General features: G+C 57.7%; 1 protein-coding gene and 1 long non-coding RNA gene across 3 annotated transcripts in view; one reads left to right on the forward strand and one right to left on the reverse strand.

Annotated features, from left to right (window-relative positions):
* CYTH1 (cytohesin 1) overlaps window positions 1–19,462 on the reverse strand; it is a 78,715-nt gene that overhangs the window by 24,978 nt on the left and 34,275 nt on the right. Inside the window, exon 1 of one of the 2 annotated variants that reach the window (XM_042967612.1) lies at window positions 14,759–14,876. The exons of the other annotated variant lie outside the window; for it this stretch is intronic. Within the exon in view, the coding sequence (XP_042823546.1) occupies window positions 14,759–14,786 (28 nt within the window). The 5' untranslated portion in view covers window positions 14,787–14,876. Of the gene's footprint in view, window positions 1–14,758; window positions 14,877–19,462 lie in introns of those variants that run through there. 2 annotated transcript variants of the gene reach the window in all.
* Window positions 14,986–17,375, forward strand: LOC107180505. Its single transcript, XR_001511264.2, has 3 exons — window positions 14,986–15,266; window positions 15,734–15,791; window positions 16,166–17,375. It is a non-coding gene; the product is annotated as an uncharacterized LOC107180505 (long non-coding RNA).

The raw sequence follows: 19,462 nt of genomic DNA on the forward strand, positions 1-19,462 counted from the left end.
AGAGACCATCTCTGACGCTGATAAAATAATCAGCGGGATGAGAGTATTAATATGCATGAGGCAGCACCTACCGGTCGCTGAAAGCCAGAAAAAGTTAATTACTAGGGGCTGCTTCTGGGGACTGGGTCTGGGAAGAGAGAGGGGGGCCAAGGGCTCCTGAATACTCGCTTAAAAAAAAAATACACGTAGGTGCTACTGCATTTTTAAGACGAAAAAAAACGTTAATCTACGTTACCAGGAAAGACGGGCCTCCCATGTCCCGGTGGCCAGAAGGAAGCAGCTTCTGGCTAATTTGCAGTGAGAACGAACACGACGTTTGTTCACATGTACTCCGATGCTGTCTCCTGACATTAACCACAGGCTCTCTAAGCCCCCCTGCATCCCACACTCAGCCACCTTACATCACAGCACCGCTTCCCTTCTGGTTCAGCAAATCTTCCGAGAAGTTTTCTTCTTAAAGGAGGGCAGCTTTAGATCTCATCATTCTCGTGCAAATGTTCCCGAGGCAAGGAAAACCCCAGCACTTAAGAAAACGGACCACCTGCACTTAGCCTCTCATCAGGGTAACGTGTCCCGTTCAGTACAAGCCTTCACCCCCACATTGCCCAAGAGGAAAACAGATGCCACGGGGAAAATGCTTCGTGTCACTTAATAGCAAGAAGAATAGAAACCGTGGCTGGGGAGCCCAAGGGGTGAGTGACCCAGCCCACCCCACCCCCGCCCCCGCCCCCGGGTCCGGCGGGCCGCTTGCCGGGCTGGAAAGGAAGACAGCCACATGCACCCCGAACCCAGCGTTGCTGGAAAAGCAGCATGGGCCCCACGAAGGGCACGTATCCACGCCGTGGCTTTCCCTCGAAGCCATGAGGGTTAAACTGTAAAAGATCGGCCGATGGGCCAGATGGCAGAGCAACAAACAACTCCTCCCTCCCCCGACTGCCACGTGCTGCAGCCACGCTTCTGTGCCAGGAAGGCGGCTGAGCCCCCTTCTCTTGAAAAGAAGGGCAACCAGGGAGGCAGCGGCCTGAGCACAAAAGGCAGAGCGCCTGGGGGTCTGGGGGCCTCGGGAATGACTCCCGCAAAGGTTCACTTACAAGGTGTCCCCCTTACAGCAGGGGACCGGCCCGGGATGGGCCCTCCCCAGTCCCTCGCAGGGTTCCAATTGAACCAAGGGGATTAAAGTGCCCACAACAAGGGGCCATTGTGCTCAGCTGTGAACAGAAAAGCCACACAAGGGAAGCTTCCATTTATTTCTTTATTTCAATGTTGCTCTGCAGATTTTACCAGCAGGCAGAGCCCCTGAGCTGAAATGCGCTCCAACCAGCAGACACAAAGGAGGACTGTCTTAAAGGGACAGCTCCCATCAATGCGCACATGGCGCAGCCACTGCTCCCCGCTCAGCAGCCGCGGCCGCGCGCAGGTGCCCGGCCATCCGCCGTGAAGTTCAACAGAAAAGGCGGCTCTTCAGACGGCAGTCTCTGCTCAGCAGGAGTGCCGGCAGCCGCCCACCCAAGTGGAGGACCCTGTCGTACATCCCCGGGGCGCTAAAGATGTGCTTCCTTCCACGGGCCCTCCGGCTACGCCAGCTCCCTCTGCCTGCCTGTAAAGCACAGCGCTTGTCTTCTTTTTCCAATCCTAATCTTCACCCATCTTATATACAGGCCCTGCCTTTCGGTGGCTAAGAAGGGTCCAAATTTAAACCAGCACAGCAGGGAAATGTTTTAAGCAAAGCCAAGAGTCTAGAAAGGCGCTTCCCTTCCCCCCAAGTGTGGAGAAGGTAAACAGACAGGAGAAAACACCCTGGTCCAATCCGCCCCCACCCCGCCCCCAAGCCAGGGGAGCGCAACGTTGTGTCCGGACACAACCCCGCCCTCCAGAGAGCACCAGCGCCTGAGGAACCCCAGCTAACCGAAGCCAAACCCTTTACCGACCTATACGTTTTCTGAAACACAAAAAACACACAGCCTCAGAAACCTACGTGAGCCCCACCTAAAACAGCAGCAGCAGCAACGTGAAACATCACGCTTCCTTACACCGTCTGGAAGCTGCTGCCAGCTCTAGAGAGAACACAGCTATTTACTAACAGCTTTGGGGTTCACGAGTGCGAAGCCGGGGAACCGTCCGTGGGAGGAAGGCAGATTCTCTCCCCTCCCCAGACCCAAGGCCGAAGGGCCGGTGCTCACGGCCCCCACACCTGTGCTCACCGTCCCAGCTGGACGCTTCACGCGGCCCCGCCCGACGGGGGTGAGTCACCGGTGTCCCCGGAAATCCCCGAGACTCGCAGTGTGAAGAGTTCAAACGACGAGAAAGAACTCAGGCACAGGAGACGGACGTGCAGCCAAGTTTCACAAAAGTCTCGATTCCAAGCTGACACGAGGAACCCCTGGGATCAGACCTCAGACGGGGAGAACTCAAGCCAAAATGGCAGCACGACCCAGGGACCGGGCACCACGCGGAGATACGGACCACAGACAGCTGTAATGATGAAGGGGTTTCACTGAGAGCCTCAACTTTACAGACAGGCCTCAGGACGGGGGTCAGAGGGCAAGGGGCGGGGGGCGGAGACGGACGGAGCACACGGACGTGGCCGAAGCCGGGAACCCGTGGGCACCCGCGAGCCAACAGCACACGTGATCACGTCACACCTTCACGGGAAGTCTGCCAACTTGAGACAACCGAGGGCTTTCCTCCCTGCGAGTCAAAACCACGGCAATCCTTTGTAAGAGCGAACACTGCGCTGTCACCTCCAAAAGCAAGGGAATTCGGACACCTGCCCCAGCGTGGATGGACCTTGAGGGCAGCACGCTCGGTGAGGCCAGCCAGTCGTGAGAGGCCGCGTGCTGGAGGATCCCACTTCCGTGAGGCCCCTAGAGCAGCCAAATCCACAGAGACAGACAGGAGAAGGCAGGGGGCAGGGGGCCGGGGGCCGTGGTGCTACTGGGGACAGAGTTTCAGTTTTACGAGCCGGAAAACTTCTGAACGCTGCTCACACGACGATGCGAGCTGGACCATACGCTTACAATGATAGATTTTGTTTTGTGTGCATCGTACCGTGATTAAAAATAAACACACAAAAAGTGAACAGCAACATCCCGACTCCCTCGTCTCTGCTTACTGTGCTCGTCTGCCACGACTGACTCATGACTTCACTTTTGTGTAGAGTGATTTAAAAGTGTCTCACTGCCAACTCACGGCCTAGGAGATTTTGAAGGAATGTGCAGACACGACGTGGACGGAAAAGGGTTAAACTAGCGTGTGGCTAACATAACGTACTCAGCACAGAGAGGCCCGAGGCACCTGCTAACAGACCAGGAGAAGAGCAGATACGTTAATGATTTTATGACCATATTCTGCATCTGTACAACAGAGTTTGGATTTTTTTTTAATGTTTGTTTCTTTTTGCCAGAGAGAGGGACAGAGCATGAGCAGGGGAGGGGCAGAGAGTGAGGGAGACAGAGAATCCGAAGCAGGCTCCAGGCTCCGAGCTGTCAGCACAGAGCCTGACACGGGACTCGAACTCACGGACCGCGAGATCGTGACCCGAGCCGAAGTCGGACGCTCAACCGACTGAGCCCCCCAGGCGCCCCCACATTCGCATTAAGAAAAACTCTGCTCCCACCCCGGCCGGCTCATCTAACCACTGCCCTAATGACTCAAGCCTCCTTAGTTCCGACGAGAAACTATCTGGGCTTGGGGTGGGAGGGGACACTTGCTGGGGGTTTTCCTCACCTAACTAGTCCTGTGACCTTGGGCAAGCCACCACCTCACCCTGCCCCACGAATGGGCCTGTCATCATCACCGCCCTTCTCCAATGACAGAACACGTACTGAACAGCCCCACAGACACCTGGCTGGTTCAGCGGGAGGAGCGTGCAACTCTAGGTCCTGGCGTTGTGAGTTTGAGCCCCACACTGGGTGTGGAGATTCCTTAAAAGTAAAATCTTAAAAACCAAAACAAAACACATACAGCCCCGTAAACTGTCCTGGGAAAAAAACAAGCTATTCTACCATTGTACCTTACACACTAAAGGGAATTGACACATTTTATCTAATAAATCCTAGAACTCCAAGACTAGCCAGCCAACCAAAGGGAAAGGAGGTCAAATTTCCAGGTAGGAAAAGGGACGAAGTCATAAAATTGTACCCTAAAAGTTTGCTTGAGAAAAACAAAGTTAACATCTGCTTTCGATAAATGCTAAGAACTAGAAAACAACCGTTTTAAAACCCTCCCCCTTGTCTAAAGCCCGGCAGCTAACACGGGATCCAGCTGGAGGTCTGCAGCAAGGTTCTCGCCTGCATTCAGACGTCCAACCTCCGTGTGCAACCTCCGTGTGCAAGGCCGGGTGTGATCACAGAGCAGGGAGCAGAGCCGCACCAGCTCAGCGGGAGAACCATTTTCTCACACTGGCCTCCTTGACACAGAGGCAGAGCGCTCAGCTCTGGGGGAGCCCCCCAGACACCCCGAGTCACCCGGGCTTGCCCCCCTGTCCCCTGAGGAAGGGGACCGGCCGCAGGCGCCCTCCGGCTTGCCCAGCTGCGCTGCCACGCCCCTTTAGTCCAAAACAGGGGCTCCGTGCAGGTTTTAGGAAGCCGGTTCTCTCTCACTTTGCCTGTTCCTAAAACCTATTTGGATGCCGCCTCTTTGTAAAGCCCTTAATTTTTTGCACACTCAAACGTTCTCAGCCGGTCTAACAGCTGCAAAGGACCCCGAGGATCAAAGTGAACGTGCAATTCCAACTCCTGGAAGGAGGGCTACCCGGACCCAGGAACGGCTCCGCTGGACTCCAAGAATAAAACAGAAACTCACAGGGTGGGTCCAGAGGGGACAGAATCGCCCTGAATCCGTCCCTCTGCTTCCTGCTGTCCTAGCATTTCTCACCTCACCCCGGAAGGCCACCGACATCGGTGATGAGCTTCTCCCTGAATCTCAGGCCGAGGGTTTGGACACCTGCCCCCAAGGAGCTAGCGGAAAACCCTAGGTCGGGGGAGCGGAACGCGAGACCACAGGCAGACGTGCGGAGACAGCGGCGCAAGCCAGCCCGGCTGCAAAGCGTGACCGAGCGGGGCCCGGGGTCCGCACACCGGGCGCGACCCCCGCGACGCGCTCACGCACCCCCCGCCCGGCCTCTTACCCAAGGCGAGCCCCTCTCCTGCAGCCCCAGCGTCCTGGCAGCGCCCCCGTCAGAGCCTGGGCAGCTCGCAGCTTTCCGCTTCAGAGGCCGCGGGGGGCCGGCACCGCGACCCCATCGTCCCGGGCCCCCGGGAGCTCCCGCAGCCCCGGGCGGACGGAGGGACGGAGCGAGCACGGCATGTGTGACAGCAGCGGAGAGGAGGCGGCGAGGAGACAAAAGCCGAGAAGCAAGCGGGGACCGAGGGCGGAGAGGGAGCGGGTCCCGGCGGGGAAGGCCGGCCTGGACAGAGATGGCCGCGCGGAGCTGCCGCCAGGCTGCCGCTCGGCCCGAGTGCCGGGGGCTCCTCGCGGGCGGGCGTATTTCCATGAATGTGATTACAGCCGGCCCCTCCTACTACCCCCCACGCGGCCTCCTGGGGGAGGGGTGCGCCGCCAGCTCGCAGGCAGGCTGCGCTTGCTCTCCCCCCCCCCCCCCCCCCAGGAGCAGCAGGCTGATGGCTGCTTCCCTGGGAGGACGCAGCGCTGCCGTCAGGTGCCCTCTCATCACCGAGCGGACAAGCGGAGGGCACCCCCGGAGCAGGCAGTGACGCCGACCAGACCGGGTCCACACGGGCGCGCCGGCCTTCCTGGCGGAGGGGTCACCTCCCACTCGGTCACCAGAGGCTGTAACTCACATTCCAGCACGTTCTGGATAGGAGGCGCTCGGCAGGTTGAATTCGGGGACAGTGGCTGGGACAGGACACATCACTGCGGCCCGAGAGCTCTCAAACTTCGGACAGCCCGAGGACACCCCAGGAGCACCATGAAACACACACACTCGGACCCCCGGACCCCAAGACGCGGGCTCCACGTTAGACCAGAACACAGGATGACCCCGGGCAGCTGTGCACAGGCCACCCGGGGAGAAAATGCTGCCTTTGACTCACAGGGGCAGACACAGGCCTCAAAAGCAAGTGCCAAACAAGCAAGGAGAAAAGACCCAAGAGGAACCGTTAAGCACAGATCAGGGCTCTCTGACCCCGGCGGCACTGCTGACCTCTTGGCGGGTCACTCCCCGTCCTGGGGTGTCCAGGGTGATGCAGGGCTGTACCCCTGGCCTGCACCCACTGGACGTCGGAGCGCCCCCCACCCCAGCCCCCTCCAGATGTGACAACCAAACAGGTCTCCAGACGCTGCCCAATGTCCCCCTGAAGGCAAAACCACTGCTCCAGACAAACAAGGGAGGGGAAAAAAAAAACCCAAAAAACATCCCCACACCCTCCCCTGACTTCTGCTAGGAGGTGCCCCCACCCCCACCCCAGCCCTCGCCACACTAACGTGGGTTCCCTTCTCTGTGGATTCCTCGTCACCATGACAGGGTCACCAGACCCGACCCAAATATCCCAACTCTGCAGCCCAGCAGAGTCTTTTAAGAAACAGCCATATGAACGGTTTTATTTTTGTGTCAAAATGGCAGTTCTCATCTACAAGAATCATAGCAAGTCTATGAGAAATAAACACGAAAACTATTTATAAACTCGTTTTAGACTGCAAAAGGAAACGAGCTTTCTGCAAAGGTGAAGACGGACCGTCACCCCTCCCCCACACACTCCAGCCACCCCTCCCCCCCACCCCCGCCCCGGAGGGTCCGCCGCAGGGGTTTCATCTGCGCAGATGGACCTCATACTGTAAATGTACAACCACAGCTACGTCCCCTTGTTTGCAGCATTACTGATGTTTACAAAAATACACACACGCAGCAGGTGGCTCCTGACCTCTCCCCTCCCGTGCAAGGCTCACTGCCACCCACCGCCCACTCCTCCTGCTGTGCAGGCAGAGGACCTACAGCCCGCTTCACCGGCAGCGCGTGAACCTGGACAAAGCTCGGCCTGAATGTGGGCCACGGACAGCTGGGAGCAGAGGCCACCAGAGTCCATTCCGGCACAAACAAAATGACCCACAAAGTGAGCGGACCGGAAGTCAGACGAAAAAGCCGCCAACGAAAGGCTGCAGCATGGCCCTCCTCAGAAATAAAGACGACAGATGCTAAAATAAGTAGCCCCATGATCAAGGTCATGAAATCACCGTGATCAAAGAAAAAGACCGTTCAAAGGCCAGTAATCTCAGGAAATCTACAAGCAGAGAAAATTTAAAAAAAAAAAAGGTTTTCTCAGACTGTTAATTCAACAATCTTAAAAAAAAAAAAAAGCCCATACCACCCATAAACAAGGCGCCCTACTAGTTACTGTAGAAGATACAGAGACGCTCAGGGATGGTTTCAGCCTCCCAAGAGCCCCCTTCCTTCTGGAGGAAAAAGAAGCGAGTACGTGCAAAGAAACGCTAGCAACAGGTGCCGCGGGGTCGGGCCCGTGAACGCAGTGGCCAGGCTGCCGGAAGGCTCCGCGAGGGGCCGAGGCCAGAGCCGGGCAGCAGAGGGCACTCCAGGCCGGGCAGCGTGACAGTCGCACGGGGAAAGGGGAGAAAGAACACTCTGGAAACGTGTGGAGAAGCTGGAGTCCCACCGTGTCCTCTGAATGTGACACCAAGACATCCGGACTCTGCTGTTGTTGAGCCGGAGAGAAGCACTTCAGGTGCGGTGAGAAGTGGCGGGGAGGGGCGTCAGAAAGAAAGAGCGGGCTTCTCAGCGGTCACGGTCGCGAAGGGACAGGGACAGGGACACAGGGCGTTTGTCCAGTGCAGTAAAAACCTGGGTTCCGAAGCGGGAGCAAAGAACTGAGTGTCCTCTGCCGCCCCCTAGCGGCACACGCCTGCAACTGCAGGCTGACACAGGGCTCCCTCGCGCAGTGCTCACGGCTTGGCTGGCCCTCCGTCCTGCCCCCGCTCCCGCTCTCCCTCGGCCAGCGCGGCCCGGGGCGCACGGAACCGGCCCGTGACCCTTTACCACGCGTGCGGGGGAAGGCGGCAGCACTCACTTTACTTGAGCCACAGCTTCTGAGGTGGAGATAAATCACCATCTTTCAACTCATCCAGGCCCCACACGGGCTCATCCTAGGTGTCGAGGCGTGAGGCACGGCAAGTCCCAGCTGACCCGGGCAGCGGCCCCGGGCCCAGCACGCAGAGCACCTGATTTCCTGTCCCCCCCTCCGCCCCCGTCCGTGTGACATGGCAGCTGAGGCGTGGAGCTCTTCAACACTTCCGCTCCATTCCTGACCCTTAAAAGTGCTTAACTTTCCTTTAGTAAAAGGGAGAAGCATAAATACTTCTCGCCACACATCTGTTCCCACCGGGCAGGGCCTGAAGGTCTCTTAAGAGAGCAGGGCTTTCTACTCTAACCCCAAAGCAGAAAAAAACCCGGCTCCCAGAACCACACCCTGACCCTGATCAGAGTCGCCGGGGATCCAGAGAAGGTTTTCTGACTTCTGAGAGAAGCTTCCGAGAGGCTGGAGGCCCGGGCCGGGCGGGCGCAGCCGGGACAGGCACGGAGGGCCCAGCCGCGGGGCCGGGCCAAGGGCGTATCCGTCCTGTCCTGAGAGGCTGCTCTCAGAGCCCTCCGCCTCCGGCTCTTTGCAGAGCGCACGGCTGAGCCACCGGGAGCCGCGCTGCGGGGAGGAGGGCCACGAGAGGGCCGCAGTGGGTGGGCAAAGCTTAGTTCCATGTTCTTTGCGCTCCGGGACCCTGGGTGGCGCTTCTCCGTCTCCAAAATGAACTGGAGAGGCGATGTGATCCGTGAGAGGGTGGGGGGTCTGGCTGTGAATTCCCGACACCAGGGAGGTTTCTGGGGGCCTCCCCTCCAGGACAAACAGATCCTCTCCTCTTGGCCTTTATCCTGGATGGTCGGCTGTGACGGGTTTCTCTGGACAAATTCCTTCCCATCCCCAAGGCCCGCACGGCCACTGCGGCAGGGCCGGCCTCTAACAGCGGCAGGAGAGTCACCAGGAAAACAAAGGAAAACCCCTACAGGAAAAGGTCTCCCCTCAGTATGTAGGTCACGGTTCCTAAAAGCACCTTTACATCAGGGCACCTGGAGTGGGTTGGGCGTCCAACTCTTGATTTCAGCTCAGGTCATGACCTCACAGTTCGTGAGTTCGAGCCCCACGTTGGGCTCTGTGCTTGGGATCCTCTCTCTCCCTCTCTGCCTCTCCCCTGCTCATGCTCTCTCAAAACAAAGAAAGGGGGGAAAAAAAAACTGTATCACCAAGATTTTTACAGAAACGGTATAAATGAAATAATATCAAAGTCCTTATGAAACTATTTACATACGGACAGTCCAGAAAAGTACAAAGGAGAAAAAAGATGAAGTTAGAGAGTCGCTCCTGGTGACTGACGCTCACGAAGCTCGGTGACGGGAAGCGGCCCGGGGGACACTCAAGAGACGCCGACACACCTGGCCGCATTTCAAGTCACAGGGTCTCGGGGAGAAAAGACACACAAATATAAAGAAGAGTAGGATTATTCGGACAACGGTGGTGTGGCAGTGAGCCAGCCAGCCATTCGGGGGGAGGCTAAGCTGAATGCCTACCTCATTTATGTCAAAGTAAATTCCAGCTGAACCAAAGATTTTAATGTAGAAAGAGAAACCATAAAAATTCTAGAATAAAGCACGGATTAATATGGCCATAGTCCCGGAGAGTGTGTTTCCTGCACTGAAACGAAACGCCTGGGTGCAGACGTAAGCAGCCGGGACCACAAACACGCAAGCACGTGCGAGGGGGAACTTCTGTAAGTCCCAAGGACAGGAGCACGAAGACCGGAAAGTCAGCGACAAACACAGCTGGCCGAGGACACACAGGCAGACACGAGGAGAAACACACGCGTGGCCAACGTGGAGAGATGCCCGAACGCCCCAAAAATTAAAAATTCAAAACACGACAATCAAAACACGAATACCATACTGCTCTCCGTCATTCCGGCAGAAATTAAAATGTCTGACGACACAGGAGACCCTGGCGAGGACGTGGGGGCACACAGGCCAGGGGCGCGTAACCTGGCCCAGCCTTTCCACAGGACCGAATCTTAGAAGCCACGTGCTTTTCGATTCAGCGAATTCCATTTAGGAATTTACCCGACACGCATCCTCCCCGAGACTGCAAAAATGAAAGACTACTTAAACACGATGTGGTCACTAAGAGGAATGAGATAATCCGGGAGTGCTAATCTAGAAAAATCTCTGAGACACACTCCGTGCAACAGGAAACCACAGAACACTAGGTGTGTGAGCGCACGGAAGACCGAGGAGGACACGCCTGAAGGGGCCGACGGGGACCGTCTTCGGAGACCGCGTGGAAAGGCTGCGAGCAAGTGTGGGTGTGGACGCGTCACTTGCAACCCCACCGCGTGTTTGGGTCCACAGCTCAGGCGACACGGTATGCTGAAGTTCCTATTCAGAGAAAATACGGAAATGCCGCCAGCCACTTACCTACACCACAAAACACTTGCCCAGATTGACGCCTAAATATTTCTTTTGTGGAAAAAAGTACACCTGACTTCTGTTCTAATGTCTGTAAAACTTTGCCTGCTGTAGCCACACCATTGTGCTGTGGTTTTGTACGTGGGGCTCTGCCTGAAGTCTCTGCACCAGGATCCTGAACTCCAACAGAAGATACCGAAGAAAGGAGACTCTAAACACCAGAAAGAAAGGAGACGCGGAAACAGCCACTGGCTCAGAAAAGAAATTCACCGGATCTTTCTTAGGTCAGAAGCTGAGCTTTCGGGAGCCCTCTGTGCAGCACGGAAGTTCTTTCCTTAAGGAAGGAGGGGCGTGCTGGGGTGAGCGCTGACCGCTGGCGGAGCGGAGCGGAGGGAAGTGGGGCCTGACCTGCCCCTCGGTTTCCTCCGGTGCGTCACCCACATCTACGTGGGCAGACACGGCACGCACTCGGGGGACACGCACAGGAAGTCACGAGATCGCCAGGCCGTAGCAACGGCGCTCGTGAACGTGGGTTCCTGGCGGAGCCGGCCGTCCCTCGGGGAGCCCCGGTGATCACGGTGGCCAGCCAGGCGGGACTGACCGGGTCACTGCTGAGGCTGCACGGGTCTGAGGCCACACTGGGGTCGGTGACTGTCCCCGCTGCAAGACGAAACCCCCACCAGCCGCAGCTCTTCAGACAGGAGAGGCCTTTAGCAGCTACAAGTTTACTTGTCACGAGGAAATCTCGGCCCAGTGGACAAGCAGTTAGAGGAGCAGAGACGAGAACAACGTATAGCCAGTCAAGCTGCCTTTGGAGGGCTGTCAAAATGCACGGGAGAAGGGAGAGCCCGGCACCGCCCAACACTTCCAGAAGGCCGAGCCCTTCAAACCACAGCAAGCCGCATGCAGGTGCCACCGCCCCCACCACAAACACACCTCAGCGACCCTTCCAGAAGCAGAGAGGGTCGATGGCAACAACGGGAAGGTCTCCTGTTCCCGAGGCCCTGTCCGCTGACCACTTTGTAGGCAGATCTGTGCTCCGAAGGCCCAGACCTGGGCCTGCCTAGACCCACGACACCTGCCCTTCCTTTCTACCTACGCTGGCTCCTGAGACAATTCCACCTGCTGCCTTCCACACCCCACCTGTGTGTCGGACCCCGGGCCCTGACCGCCAGCGGCCGGGCCTGTGCTTTCATATTCCATAACCAAGGGAACTCGGGAGGCCGCAGGAAGCCTCAGACGACGGGTAAAGGTTCACTCTTCGAGAGGGGCAGACCCAAGCCTCGTTTCCGCTCGCCTTCTTCACCGGAAAGAAAGGGCGGTTCTGTGCGCTGTGAGCGACGTCTCTGGTGCGCTCGCAGGAGGGCCTAGAAGATTCCGACCAGAGCCAGTCCCCTTCGAGACTTGCCACAGCAGATGGTGAAGCAGGTCCGCTGGGAGGTGCTCTCGCTTCAAAGTAAGGATGCAACCATTTTGATCTGCAAACCACAAACTCAACCCCCAAGGAAGGGAGCAAAACCTATCTTAATTCTAGTTAGGGCGTTGGGCCACCCCTCTCCCGTGCACCGCGCCCTAAGCGGTTTGCCCAACGAAGGCCGGCACAATCACGGGGATCGCGCCCAGACGAGGGGATCGGGTGGGACGCTATTCCGGGTGCCGCCTGAGAGCCCGCTGCCCTGGTGGGGAGGCACTCTACCTCATTCCATCCCACACCCCTCCCTAGACTCACATGGACCCTCACAGCCTAAGACGTTTTTTCTTTCCCGTTTCCGCTTTCCTTTGGACGAGATAAGGAAGTCCACCTGTGAAGTCTGCGTATTTCCTGACAATGAAATGTGCACGGTCACGTCCAGTTTTATAAACGAGGGAAGACTCGCTCAGTACAAGTAACCCACTAAGAGAGGCCCATTCGGACTCACTGGCCGAGTCCTTAGCTCTTTATTTTCTCTTACTGGAAGAATCCCACGCACCGCCACTTACGGAGCACCTGCACAGGCCCGGCCCGCGCTCGGAGCTCAGATTTAAACGGCTCCGGCCCCTGCCCTGCACAGAACAGCAAGGCCAGACGGGGAGGCCTTGTAGCTGCGGCCCACGCTGCCACAGTGGCCACGCACACCCGGCACCCGGAGGACGCCTGGGGACGCCAAGAGGCCTCAGGGAGGTCAAGCCTCTGAGCCGGGACTTGAAGGGCGAATGGATTCAAATGGGGAAGCAGAGACTACTGTGGACGCACATACCACGCAAGGCGAGGAGGCCGGGAAGCGGCTGGTGGCCGGGGACAGTGAGCACACCTGGGGTCAGGGCCCAGGGCGCGTCAGGACTGGGCTGGCACCCGGAAGACAGCCTCGCCTCCGCCTGCCAGGCCCTCGTGTTCCACATACGGGGGGAGCCTGGGTTCCGGCCCAAAGGAGAGGTTCGAGGGCAAACCAAGAGGGTAGACTACGCACCGAGAGGCCAGGCTTGTGGAGACACTGCCCCATTCAGTGCACGGCGTCCGCGCTGGCTCCCACGCCTACGGGACACGGGAACGGGTGCCGACGAGCCGACGAGCGCAGGCACCAGGGAAGGACAGCGGCCAAGAACACGTTTAATTTACGGGATTACGGGTCTGAGATTCGTGCAGCAGGAAAGGTCTCACTTCCCTAGAGACACTTTCGAACCCCCACTTGCCCTTCATCCGGGGTGTCCTCGGCGTCCTGGGCACCAGTAAAGGCAGCTGCTCTGTGAGGAGCGTAATGCGGACAGTCCCCTCCCCCAGGGACCCCGGGGACCCGCCGGGGGGAGGCCCGTTTGCTCCCTTCCCGTTCACGTTTGCCCGAACGCCATTTCTGCGTCTCCTCGTAATCCCTCGGGCGTTGATTTCAGCGGCAGTTAGAAGGGCAACGCCGTCCTCCCTCACGTCCTCCCTCACGTCCCCAATACACAACAGGCCAGAGCGCTCCTGGGAGGCGATGAGGGAAGTGGAGAGTGGCCGGCTCTTGACGGTGACTCGCTCAAAGCAACGCTGCCCATTAACCCTGTCTCTCAACTCTGAGCCCGAGAGTCCCCAGTCCCCAGATGGCGTCCGCTGTCACCACCGGGCCAAACGCCCGCAACGCGCAGCTCAGGCTGGATCGGCAGGCCCTCCGGGACGGCCAGAGGCCGATGACACGGGGCCCTGCGAGTCAGCCTCGAAGCGACTGTTCAGCAGGACCTCTCCTGGGTCTGAGGCCAAGCTCACCTGGAGGACCAGCGGCGTGTAAGAGTGACCAGCGGTCACTGCCCAGGCCAGGCTCACACCTGCTGCCCCGAATCGTCAGTAAAGTGCTCTCTTCCCCTCTTGCACGTATCCCCTTTCCAACGAGAGACCCTGGCTACGGTGGACCCACCTTCCAGATACAGCACCTCCCACGTGGGCTGTTCAACGCTAGCCCGGAACTGCCTCTCTTTACGCCCCGTCTTCAAAAGTATCATCACGAACACCTGTATGTCCCTCTCTCCCAGAGTCTTTCCCACACGGCACAGCTTTCCGAGTCACCCGCGGATACGGGCCAAGATAATCTGCGCTCAGAGGTGAAGCTTTCCAATGTATCTTATAGCGAACCAGATAAGGAAAAGCATAAAAATGACCCCCAAAACTCGTTCCAACTTTCACAAAATCTACTGTGAAATCTTCAAACTCATTCACGTAATTCATTACTAACTACAAACCGGTACACGTTTGTGCTGTGTCTTCCACCACTGAAACACTGCCATCTGGTGACGACATCACAAAACAGACACACGTCCACACGCGAGCTTCAGAACGACAGAAGGGGCTTTCGCGCACCTCCTTCCCAGGGTCCTCGGGGGCGTATGTTGCCACGTGACTTGTTGCCCCTTTACTTAAAAGGTCACGGTTTACAGTGTGGGTGCGGAGAGGACCAAGGAAGTTTACAGACCCCTCAGGGCCTCTGGCGGCGGCCGGTAGCAATACCGAAAGAGGAAGATCAAGTTAACCCCGAATGGCCCCTCCGTTACACCTCATTTAGTGCCAACGGACGCCTCCGTGGGGCTCTCCCTGGTCGCTCCGATCCGCACTTCTCACCATCACTCTCAGTCTGGACACGGGCCAGCCCCGGCCTCCTCCCCGCCACCGCACTCTCCGGTCGCGCTCCCGAAAACGGCGAGGGCGAGCCCACGGCCTGGGCTGCGCTCCCCCCCCCCCCCCCGAAAGGCAGCACAACTGTCATCCCGGCGTCACCCACACGGATCGAGAAGAGACCTCACCCCCACTCCAGACGCCCGGGCGGGGCTGGGACTCACCATCCTCCTCTTGGGTTTTAAGGACCATCTTTCCCCACCAGAGCAGGGCCCCGAAGGTTGCTAGGTTGTGTTTCTCAGAGGCCAGCTGGCGCGGCCGAGCTCCCCTGGGCGGCGGGGCCGGGCGGGGCGGGAGCACCTGCGGGGCCGCCAGGCGCCGGGACAGCTCAGAGCGCCTTCCTGAACGCCGGGGACCAATGGGCCTCCCGCGGCAGAGGCGTCACGGCCACCACCCAGTTCCCGGAGTCGAGCTCAAGAAGCTTCGGAGGAAGTTCAGCAGTTAACCGTCTCCTCCTCCCTGGAAGCAGCCCGAGGCCGGAGCCCAGGAGCCCGGCAGGCGCCCTCCCGGACTCTCCTCCGACTCAACCACAGCGACGGACGGGGCGAGCCCCCGCGTCCCTGCACCTGGCGAGCACTTTCTCAGAAGAGAGTCCCATAAAGCCCCGGTGCTCTCACACCGAGAGGGCGGCACACTTCCGAAGAGAATGACTAAGACACCGTCATCGTTACGGTATGCTCTGAGGTCACAGGCTAAAAGGAGAAGGCAGATTTTAAGAGAGAGGGGGAGAGAGAGAGAGAGAGAGAGAGAGAGAGCAAGCTAGGGAGAGGGGCAGAGGGAGGGGGGGGAAAAGAGAGAGAGAGAGAGAGAGAGAGAGAGAGAGCAAGCTAGGGAGAGGGGCAGAGGGACGGGGGGGAGAGAGAGAGAGAACGAACCTTAAGCAGGCTCCACACTCAGCACAGAGCCCGACACAGGGCTCGATCCCATGACCCCCAGGATCATAACCTAAGCTGAATCAAGAGTTGGGACACTCAACCGACTGAGCCACCCAGGCAAGAAAGCAGAGTTTGAGAGGAAAAAAAAAATTCCAAGGACATTTCCAACACAGGTTCGGTTTTATCCCCTTTCTATTTTCTCCTGTGGGTTCGTTTCCGCATACTGTTATTATATTCACGATACGTGTTTACTGTTGAAATCAGATGAACGGTAATGAGGAAAAAAGCCTATCACTCGGAAATAACCACTGGTGACACTCTGGTATGTATTATTTATATTCTTCCAGATTTTTGTTCTGCGTATTATATTCTCACTCTGTCTCTTTGTACACACACATGTACAAATATGTGTTTTACCTCTGTAGATACCTTGGATCCTATATATGACGTGTATAATAACCATATATGTTACACAAACACATATCTCTTGAAATGTGTTTATATCATCTCTAGAGATGGTACATCTAGAGTGTATACATCCAGAGAGAAATACAGATCTATGAAGAAATAAATACATATACAGAAAGACAAAAATTTGGTGTTTTAATGCTCTTTTATAACCGGCCATTTTTTACTTATGACAAACATCTTCCATGGTAACGGACGCAAACTGATCACATTTTTTGTCATTCACAGCATAGACGGTATTTAACCAATGCCCTGCTGTAAGACTGCTACGTGGTTTCCGCTCTTCCTGCCCATCTCAACACCCCCGGGCACACCCTCTGGCACGCCCTTTATCATCCCCTGAGCACACGTTCTCAGAGCGGAACTGCTGGATCTAGATACCGGGTCCCCTCCTCAGTTTCTTCACTCACGAGGGACCAATGAAACAACGTGTGCCTCGGGCGTCATCGCTGCAGGCCCCGTGGCCCGGCCCGGCGCGGCTAACTCATCGCCCTGTGAGGGGCTCGCCTGACGCCGAGGGCCCAGGGGCGTCACACGACTTGCCCGAAGCCTGAAACCCGGCCCCGAGCTCCCTCCGCTGCTGGACCCCGACCCCTCCTCCCGGTGGCCTCGGTCGCGGGCGCGCCTCCTGCAGCAGGCGCGCGGGACGCGGGGCCAGCCGTCCTGAGGCCGGGCCCTGACCGCGGGCAGAAAGGCACACGTCTACGGCCAGACACCAGAGCATCGCTTCCAGGCACGCTCGGCACGTGGCCCCAGGTGTCTCAGGGCAGCGGCCCCGGCCCACCGTTTTCCTTCTTTGTCTGGTAATAAATAAACACACAAACACATACTTTTAGAAACCACTCTGTTTTGTAGAGGCAACTAACATAAACCAACTTCTTACCTTCAGTTCTATACATCAAAGTTATGCTTTCTCCGGCGCGTCCCTTTCTGGAACGAGTCACAGGCCAAGGCCCCTCCAGCCCCATTTCAAAACCTAAGTTACTCATTCCCAAATCAGTATCTGTACCCTCTGGGGCCAGGGCCGGTCTCTGATGCGGATCCCAACTTTTCAGAGGACGGGGCACTTCTACTTCATGCCTGTCAAGCGGTAGAGCGTTTCTCTGGAAAGATGCCCAAAGGCAGGCCTGCCCCCCCCCACCCCCACGCGGTGGCCACCCCCTTCCCGGCATGAGCACCTGCCGCCTTCGCAGACCCTGCCCGAGCCTGCCTCCTCCCTGGCAGGACAAACTTCACGTCTGCTAGTCTGAGAAGTGAAAAACGGCTTCTCGGCGGTTACTGTCTACACTGACCTGATGACCGGTGGTGCTGATGACCTTTTCAACAGTCTGAGGTATTTCCTCTTTTCTGAACTGCTTATTCATATTGTTTGCCCATTTTCTTATTGATTTGTAGATTGTGAATTCTTTGTACTAAACGTTGCAAACTTTGGGGCACGTGGGTGGCTCAGTCGGTTAAGCGTCCGACTTCAGCCCAAGTAAGTCATGGTCTCTCGTTTCGTGGGTTCGAGCCCTGCGTCGGGCTCTGTGTTGACAACTCAGAGCCTGGAGCCCGCTTCCGATGCTGTGTCTCCCTCCCTCTCTGCCCTCTCCTGGCTCATGTGCGCACTCTCTCTCTCTCTCTCTCTCTCTCTCTCTCTCTCTCTCTCAAAAAATAAATAAACGTCAAAAAAAACACATTTATTTTAACGTCGCAAATCTTTTCTCACAACCGGTCGCTTGTTTTTAATAGCAGTGGTGGTATCTTTTCCCTTTATAGAAGTTTCTGTGTGTTACAATCAAATATGTAATCTCTTCCTCCACTGGCTTCGTTCCGGGCACGTGGGGTGCTGGGTACCCCACGGCGTGCCGGGCACCGGCCTCCGTGGCACGTAGGGCTGCAGGGGCTGGGGAGGGAGGGCAGCGGGGAGGACAATGCACGTACGTGGGCAGGTAAGCGCCCAGCGGGTCAGGGCTGGCTCCCCCTGGCCCGGGCCTGGAGCGGAGCAGACAGCGGCGGGAGGGGAAGGCAAGGCCGGAGGGCGGGGAAGGCAGGGGAGAGCTGCGGAGGGCCTTGGGGGCTGTTTTCGGGACTTGTTTCCGCGGTGGGTGAGACGGGGAGGCGCTGCCAGGGGCGGGCACGAAGTGAAGGAGCGGACTTCTGCTGTCATGACTCCGGCCGCAGGGCAGCAGGGGCACAAGCAGGGAGACGGGCAGGGAGGCCGCTGCCGCCACCCAGGCGAGGGGCGACGGGACAGTGATCAAAGTCCTGCTCTATTCACTTGGAAGGCAGCGCCAGGGACTTGCTGACGCGACTCCCTGTGGGTGTGAGAGAGGTCAAGGGTGGCCCAAGCCCTCTGGCCTGGGCGGGCGGGAGAAGGCACCTGCCGTCTCTGGGCGGAGCTGCCACCAGGGTCCCCGCCCCAGGGCGCGCCTCAGCCTCTGCCCGGACCTCCCCGGACTTCCAGCCCCGCCCTGCGCGGCACCGCTGGCCAGTTCACTTCCCAGGAGGGATTCTAAGGCTCATCCCCATGTGGGGACGGTGGCCCCTTCACGACCGGCTCCTGTCCCGGTTGTGTAAGTTGTTGGCAGGAGAACTGCCGCTCAGGCCTTAAACCAGGATGACATTATTTAAAAAGCGAAGTTGTGAATGAAGGGCAACTTCGGTTCCTAAAAACAGAAGTTTAACTACCAAAGCACCAAACTCCACGTCTGACTCACTCCTGAGTGACTGCATTACTTACCCCAGATCTTGGGACATTTTTCAGATTGCAGGTGGGTGCTATTTATAAGCACGTCAGCCAACAGGCAGACACCTGGCCTTCCCGGGCAAACAGAAACAAAGTGCCACCCTACTCGCCAGGCACAGCTCCAGCATCAGTCCCGAATACAGCACCAAGATCATACGCGGCTCCTTCAGCGGAGCTGTGCACAAGTTCAAAGCACACTCTGAACTCACTGGGAAAACAAGGAAAACACAAAAGCGCAACAGTTGCCCAGGCCTCAGAGCCGTGTGAGTAACGAGATGGGCGGCCCAGGCCCTGGCCCAGCCCCACAGCAAGGACGAAACCAACAGAGGGAAAGACAGCCCTTTGTAGCTACTCGCATCCACCTCACACGTGAAGGCGCTTGGATTGCCGGTGTTTTGACTCAAGACGTGTTATGTTTTCAATGGAGAAAACACCTTCAATAGCCTGAGTCCCTTACCCCCGTCTCGTCTTCTCTGGGGACAGGCAGGCGGGAACGTGCAACCTCGTGATGGTTTGAAATGACGCTGGGAGGAAACGTGCATGAATATTCACGTCACGTCCCGGGGAAACTTTTCTCTCTGCGTGATACCTACATCAGTCATGATCCCAAGGAGCGGGAGTCTGGAGGGTGAACTGAGGCACTGTCTACAGAAGTAAGGGTGGGGTCTGGGGAGACCCACAAGCGGCGGGGAAGCACCCCAGGGTCAGCAGGAAGGAGCACCCTATCAGGGCCAGGCCCGCAGGTGGCGGTGGCTGGCCGCCTTGGGGACAGGACTCGGCTAACCCTCAGCCGCCTG

The sequence above is a fragment of the Panthera tigris genome, chromosome E1 (assembly GCF_018350195.1).
Source record: "Panthera tigris isolate Pti1 chromosome E1, P.tigris_Pti1_mat1.1, whole genome shotgun sequence".
Classification (NCBI taxonomy): Eukaryota; Metazoa; Chordata; class Mammalia; order Carnivora; family Felidae; genus Panthera; species Panthera tigris.